Source organism: Nicotiana tabacum, chromosome 13, assembly GCF_000715075.1.
Source record: "Nicotiana tabacum cultivar K326 chromosome 13, ASM71507v2, whole genome shotgun sequence".
Taxonomy (NCBI): Eukaryota; Viridiplantae; Streptophyta; class Magnoliopsida; order Solanales; family Solanaceae; genus Nicotiana; species Nicotiana tabacum.
This window is the reverse complement of record NC_134092.1, coordinates 15,848,163-15,856,176: the sequence shown is the minus strand read 5'-3', so window position 1 is coordinate 15,856,176 and position 8,014 is coordinate 15,848,163. Positions and strand designations below refer to the sequence as shown.

At 37.5% G+C, this 8,014-nt stretch overlaps 1 protein-coding gene across 1 annotated transcript; it reads left to right on the top strand.

Annotated features, from left to right (window-relative positions):
• Positions 1-6,673: 6,673 nt before the first annotated feature.
• Positions 6,674-7,423, top strand: LOC142167993 (uncharacterized). Its single transcript, XM_075228634.1, has 2 exons — positions 6,674-7,072; positions 7,160-7,423. Exons 1-2 carry the CDS (start codon positions 6,674-6,676, stop codon positions 7,421-7,423), a joined length of 663 nt encoding a protein of 220 aa, XP_075084735.1.
• Positions 7,424-8,014: the final 591 nt, after the last annotated feature.

Genomic DNA, 8,014 nt, shown 5'->3' with positions numbered 1-8,014 from the left:
AATTACGAAGCCCACTCATAAGTGGGATACAATAGGAGGACTCGTCTCGATACTCAGAACCAAATCAAGTTAAGGAAATTATTCCTTTATATTAAATTGAGGTCGCGCCTGTAACGACACCATCTGATGTATCGACCTCCGCCATACCATAAAACAATTGTAACAATGGCTGGGTCTCCACCTCTAGGACGCCTTCTACCTGCCTGTCCTCCACCCCTAACTGGTCCTGTGGGTGGTGTAGTAACTGCAATGGGGCACATAGCCTGAGTGCTTTGATGAAATATGTCTCTCCCAAGTTTGGGATAATTTTCTCATGATGTGCCTAGTATCACCGCATTCATAGCAACCCATTTGCGAGTTTGGCTGCTCATACTGAGTCTGTGCCAAATAACTGGAATAACCATTGTAGGACACTTATGTCAGTGGTGCATTAAAAGAACTTACTAGAGCACCTCGATTAATCCTATGTGCGAACTGGGCTCGCCGACTGCCCGAGCCCCCGCCATAATAATTTATACTCACAGAGTAGAATCCACTGAATCCCCCAGAACCTCGAGACGTCTTGGTCTCCTTAGTTTCTTTTTTCCTCACCCCGAACACGTTCTAATATCTTTGCAATTTCTACCACTAGTGGAAATGAAATATCAGCCTGTAGCTCCCGATTCATACAAAATTTTATGATCATAATTGAGTCCTTTAATGATTATGTGGACTCACTCTCTGGCTGTAAGAAGCAAAGTAGGAATATGACAGGCTAACTTATTGAACCTGATGGCATATTATGACACCGTCATGGTGACCTGACGCAATCGTTCAAACCCTATGCGCCATACATTACAGAGAGTCCGAGAAACAAACTCTTTCAAAAGTATTCCTGAGAACCGAGCCAAGTGGGCGGTGTTGTATTGGCTGGTCTGCCCTCTTCATAGGCTTGCCACAGACACCTGTGGAGTATCTCTCCCAAGGCCAATTTCTTCTTTTGTTATGCTGACTCAACACTGTTGAGCTGGCCCATTTCTTAACATACTCTTCAATTCTTCTTTGGGCTAGACTTTACCCTTATTTATATACAATGATCACAAAAGTAGAGCTCCATACAGACAATTCTTAGTCCAGAATCTCGTCAACCACTGTACTTCCTCCGAAGCACCCCAAAATCCACAACCGTGACGTCCATGCCGAGTAGGCCTTCTGTAAATTTAATATTGTTTCTCTAACTCCTTTAGTACTGAAGTATAAGATTATTTCGGAGGCGGACATACCGCAAGTACCAACCTTATTCTCTACAAGATCTCGGGCCTTAAACACATGTAAATTTTGGGAGAACCTTTTAGTACCACATATATACATTTCAGGCCAAAGCTGATCTAACACACGACTCGCAATCCATTCATCGATAGTGGACTCCCCCACTCGGCGCGAAGTCATTGTTCACCTCGTCCGATGGTCCACAATATTAACCTTCACAACTCGCATAAATCAACCAGATGCCAAGATACGTTGCACCCCCCACATTATTCACTGGGTGATCTCCTTATACGTCCGCATCTTCAGTCGGAATCACACGTTGAGGCAATATTTGAGCATCTCTGGCTCCCTCATAGTTCATCTGCGGCATCACGAACCGTCGACGAACAACTGATACCGAGAGCGCAATGTCATACACGAGTAGATACAAAGGAATGTGAGATATAGTTTTCAAGCAAGATCAATGTCGCACGATAAGGAATGAAAGAGGTGATATTATTCCTAAACTTCATAGCCTCTGAGATATAAGTACAGACGTCTCCGTACGGATCTTTCGGACTCTACTAAGCTTCCTCATGACTCGTGAGACCTATGTAACCTAGTACTCTGATACCAACTGTCACGACCCGAAATTTCCACCTTCGGATCGTGATGACGCCTAACATTTCACTTGCTAGGCAAGCCAAAGTTAAAATAATATTAGCCATTTTTAAACAATTTTTAAATTTATTAATAATAAAGAAACAAATGCGGAAGTAAGGTCTGAAATATAGTGAATAATCCACAAAAATAATTGCGTCTAAATACCATCCCAGAATTGGTGTCACAAGTACACGCGCTTCTAGAATAATAAAAATAAAGGTCTGAATAAAATAAAGCTGTCTGGAAATAAACACACAGCTAAGGTACAGTAGACGGGGACTTCAGAACTGCGAACGCCGTGCAGTTATACCTCAAGTCTCCTCTGAGTAGCTGAAATCCGAGCAAGTCTATGGTACGCCGCTGGGACCAACTCCGAAATCTGCAAAAGAAGTGCAGAGTGTAGTATCAGTACAACCGACCCCATGTACTGGTAAGTGCTGAGCCTAACCTCGACGAAGTAGTGACGAGGCTAAGGCGGTTCACTTACATTAACCTGTACGCAATATTAGTAACAACATCAATAATAGAAATAAATCAGGTAACTCATTTATAATGGTTGAAGCCAACTCAGTATTTATAATCAATTATCATTTCCATAAATTCTGTTGCAGCGTGAATCCGCTCTCACAATATATTCACATTCAATTCTGTTGCAGCGTGCAACCCGCTCTCCCAATATTTTTCTTTTAATCAAGTATGTCATATATTTATTTCAATCAAGTATATATATAGACTTTTAAATAAGTCTGTTGCGGCGTGCAATCCGATCCTCCAATATTGACTTTTCAATAAGTCTATTGCGGCGTGCAACCCGATCCTCCAATATTAACTTTTTAACAAGTCTGTTGCGGCGTGCAACCCGATCCTCCAATATGGACTTTTAAACAAGTCTGTTGCGGCGTGCAACCCGATCCTCCAATATGGACTTTTAATCAAGTCTATTGCGGCGTGCAACCCGATCCTCCAATATGGACTTTTAAACAAGTCTGTTGTGGCGTGCAACCCGATCCTCCAATATATTCATTTCAATCAACTCTGTTGCGGCGCGCAACCCGCTCCTCCAATATATTCATTTACCAATTCTTATAGAATAAATTTCCCCAATAAATGCAATAATTAATATAAAATTTTAAAAAAACAAGCATTCAATAGTTATGATTTAATTATGAAACAAGCAATGACAATTAGCAATTTATTATGAAAATCGGGGAGAAAATAGACAGTTTAATATTTAATATGCTAAATGTCAAGTAGCAATTAATACACATAAATCAAATAGCATGTAACAATTATTGCAGGAATTCAAGGATTAATATTTGTCAAGGAATAGGAAATAAATAATTATTATAACAATTAATTCGTCTCTTAGAACAATTTATGGTTTTTAAATAATTATGCAAATAATTAATTTGATGATGTATAGACACTCGTCACCTCGCCTATACGTCATTCACATGCATTTCACATAACAAATATTTTAAGGGGTCTAATCCCTCAAGTCAAGGTTAACCACGACACTTACCTAGCTATGCAAATTCCAATAAATTACTCGACCACAGCTTTTCCTTTTAAATTTGTCTCCAAAAGCTTCAAATCTATTCACAGATAATTCGATATACTCAATACAAATCGTAGGAATTAATTTCATATGAATTTATTAATTTTTCGGATAAAAATATGAAATTAACTTTAAAAATTGACAGTGGGTCCCAGATCTCAAATCTCAAAAAAACTTACGAAATTCGAACACTCATTCCGAGACGAGTCCAACCATATAAAAATTATCAAATTCCGATATCGGATTGACCTTCGAATCTTCGTTTTATATTTTTTGGACGGTTTTGTAAAAATCTAATTTTTCTTCCATAAATTCATGGATTCATGATGTAAATGAGTATGTAATTATCAAATATAATCAATATAGGATAAGGAACATTTATCCCAATTTTTTTCCGTAAAAATCGCCCAAATATCGCCTAAACCGAGCTCCCCAAACTCAAAAATGAGTAAAATGGCTAAACTCCCCATTTTATGGGGGATTTTTGGCGTTTTCGAGCGCCACAGGTAGCGTGGGGCGCTTCCTGTGGCACACTTTCCAGAACACCAATAATTCCCAGCGCCAGGGTTAGCGCCCCACGCTACCCTGGGCGCTGGCGGCTACGAAAAATCTTTTCCGACACGAAAATGGGCATAACTCTCTCATACGATGTCCGAATTCGACGATTCATTTTGCTATGGCTCCAAAATATCAATACGGATCTAATGCTTCCATCAAAACTGAATTTGGAATTCATTTGCTTAATGGGATACCACTTATTCTTGAAGAAACGACGTCGAACGTTCTTGAAATGCCAAAATTAAATTCTGTTGACCACCCGAAATCCACCCGAGACCCTCGGGATCTCAACCAAATATACCAACAAGTTCTAAAATATTATACGGACTTACTCGGGGTCACATATCATGTCAAATGACGCTAAAATTATAATTCACACCTCGATTCGATCTTTTGAGTTTCCAAACTTTTCAATTTACAAATCTTGTGCCAAAACATGTTAAATGAATCCGGAATGACTTTAAATTTGGCACACAAGTCATAAATGATATAACGGAGCTATTCTAATTTTCCGAATCGGATTCCGACCCCGATATCAAAAAGTCAACCCCGTGGTCAAACTTGAAAATCTTTAGCCTTTAAATTGCTAGTTCTATTAAATTGTCATAACTTAAGCTAGGGACCTCCAAATTAAATTTCGGGCATACGTCCAACTCCCAAATCACAATACGAAGCTACCGAAACTATCAGAATACTGATCCGGATCCGTTTGCTAAAAATATTGACTAAAGTCAACTCACTTAAATTTTAAAACTCTATTTCACATTTTAATTTATTTTTCAAATAAAAACTTTTCAGAAAATTTTACGGACTGCGCACGCAAGACGAGGAAGGATAAATGGTGCTTTTCGAGGTCTTAGAACACAGAATTACTTATTAAATTTAAAAATAATATTTTGGGCCATCACAATAGTATATATACTAAATGAGATGTATATATAGTATAGTATAGTATATATACTAAATGTATAATATATAAGCTATATATATATATATATATATATATATATATAAGTTACATTTGATATAAGATGTATATATAGTATAGTGTGTATATATATATAAGCTATATTCGATATTAAATATTGAATATTAAAATTTAGGATGTTAAATAAAATTTAGGTCACAATTCTATAAAAATATTTACAAAGCATTGCTTTAGATATTTTTTTTAACATCCTTTTGTCTCTAATATCTATTTAATTTTTTTTTAAAAAAATATCTGTTGGGCCCACTTAGCCCATTTAGCTCGCGGGCCGGGACAGTTTAGCCCGGGATCAAACGGTCCCGGTCCTGGACCGGTCCCTACAAAAAAGACTGTTTAGCTCGTAACCGTTTATCCCGTTTAATTTGGGACCGGTCCGAGACCGGGACCGTTTGGACCGGCCCACTTGGCCCGTTTAGGCCCGGGACCAGCCCACTTGCCACCCTTAAATGGACCCTATGATATTGAGATGGCACATCATGTTTTTGTTTCGACCTCTATATTTTAACAAATATCTATGATTAATATTGCTTTCCGACATGATCATCGAATATGGAAGCACACACATCTGGACCGCATTGACAAGTCTCTTATGGTCTCCTTTTATATACAAACTACTATTGTAAAGTCCTTTCGTCCCTCAACTTTGCCAATATATAAGGGAGTTTTTTCTATCTTGACCGCTTGTCAATTTTTACTCTTTTTTCTTAATGATATAGTACATATTTCTAGAGCAAAGATTATTTTCTTTTTGCGGTAGCCTTACAATATTTTTGTTCTTTGTTGTCGTGGCAATGTAGGCAGAGGCGAAGCCAAAATTTCAAGTTTATGGGTTTTGAATTCTAATTCTTTTAAGTCACTCGGTTCTAAGTTAATAATTTATAAATACTCAATGAGTTTTTTAAGGCAAACACAAAATTTGGACTAAAACTACTAGGTTCGACCAAATATGTTCTCGACACTCTAGCTCCACCCCTGAATATAGGGACTAATCAGTATAAGATTTTACTTTTTTGTGTAGATAATATAAATTTTTTTTATATTATTACTTTTAAATTTTAACACGTGATAATAGGTTGACGTCTTTACCTGGTTAGACCTATTAGACATGATCTTGGATACATCTCACTTATTAGTTAGTCTTATTAGTTAGTTGTAGTCCAGATCTAGCCCAAGGTTTGGCTCACGTGTATTTATAAGTTTTCGGGTTTACAACCCATATAAAGAGGGTAGTGTGTTTACAGTTTTGCCCCTAGTATAAATATAAGTCTCTAGACAGTTGTTTACACTCATAATGAAAATATTGATTTTTCTCTAAGCTTTCTTCTTTCTTCTTATCTGAAACCCTAATCAAATTCACATACGTTGTAGTTGGTTTGTTAATGTTCACATGGTATAAGAGTCATGTGCGTTAGATAGATCTTGACAAGAGGAGTCGATCGATCTTACCCTCACCGTTTGAATCGAAGGTTTTGCCCGTTCGCCTTTTTTTTTTTGCGACTGTTCTTCGGACTGGTCTGCAATGATAATATTTCTATACTTTTGTTGGAAATTGGATTCTCAGTGAGTATTTCTCTCTTTTGCTGATTTTATTTGGAATTAGTTTGGAAGATTTTGTTTTTTTGGTGACAGGAAAATCTTAAACATTATTTTTGCATTTGAGTGTTTTATACCTTCCTAAAATGGTGAATACTGAAATTCCTGTAAATGCTAGTTTTAGTGATAACTTTACATACATTCCTAACCCTGCAAGTCCCTTATTTCTCCACTCGTCTGATATACCTGGGATGTGTTTGGTGATCACTCCATTCTCTGGGTCAGGGTATGGAGGATGGAGAAGAAGTATGATAGTGTCTCTTTCTGCTAAGAGTAAAATAAAATTTGTGGATGGCTCATGTCCTAGGCCAATTACCACTGATGTTTCAAAGTTGCGTCAATGGGATAAATGCAATAATATGGTGATTTCATGGCTAACCATCTCACTTTCACCAACTATAGCTAAGAGTGTCCAGTACTTCGAGACAACTGAGAGTATTTGGAATCAATTGGAGCATAGGTCTGGGGCTGTAAATGGTACTAAGGTATTTGAAATAAATAAGGAATTGGCATCCACACAACAAGGTTCCCTTGATATTGTGTCCTATTTCAATAAACTAAAGAAGCTCTAGGATGAGTTGGGTACAATGCGTAAGAACCATGGAAATCGTTTCATGTGTGCTGCAAGAGATGGTATTCAAAAGGATAAGGAGGAGGATAAGCTTCATCAATATCTTATGGGCCTAAATGAAATATATGTGGGAGTGAGAAGCAATTTGCACATGATGCAACCTCCTCCCACACTTGATAGTGCATACAATATTCTACTTCATGATGAAAATCAGAGGCAAGTTCAATACACTCCCCAACTGGTTCCAGAATCTATTTCTTTTTAATGTAAATGCCAATAATAAAACTTTCCATACAAATGCCAATGCCAATGTCAACAACAAGACATTCTCTCCTAAGCAATATACTCAGAAAATGAACTTTGATCAGTCCAGGGGAAATATGTTTTGCAAATATTGTAAAACACCTGGACACCTAATCGACAAATGCTACAAGTTACCTGGATTTTCACAAAATTTCAAATTCAATAAGGGGAAAATGATGGCTGTTAATGTGACTGTTGAGGCTGAGTATCCTGCAAAAGCCTACACTCTACAGTACAACTCACCTCAACTTTACACTGCTTCTGATCGTGAGGAACATGCCTCTTCAGTACCTGGATTGATCAAGCAACAGTATGCATAACTTATGTCTCTCCTGCAACAAAATCAAGTTTCTTCAGCTGTTGATTCTCAAACTAACCTCATGGGATCTGCCAACTTTGCTGGTAGTACTTTCTCTCTGCCTATTTATATTAATGATGATTCTCATGTTTGCTTGTTATTTGGTGCTACTAGAAATGTTGGATTATAGATAGTGGAGATACTGACCATATGACCTCAAACAAAAACATACTTTCTAATCTTACTCCACTTCCT

Coding starts and splice junctions, on each gene's coding strand:
- LOC142167993 (XM_075228634.1), top strand. CDS start 6,674: ATGGTGAATACTGAAATTCCTGTAAATGCTAGTTTTAGTGATAACTTT. Junction 7,073..7,159: donor GGGCTGTAAATGGTACTAAG/GTATTTGAAATA, acceptor AAGAAGCTCTAG/GATGAGTTGGGTACAATGCG.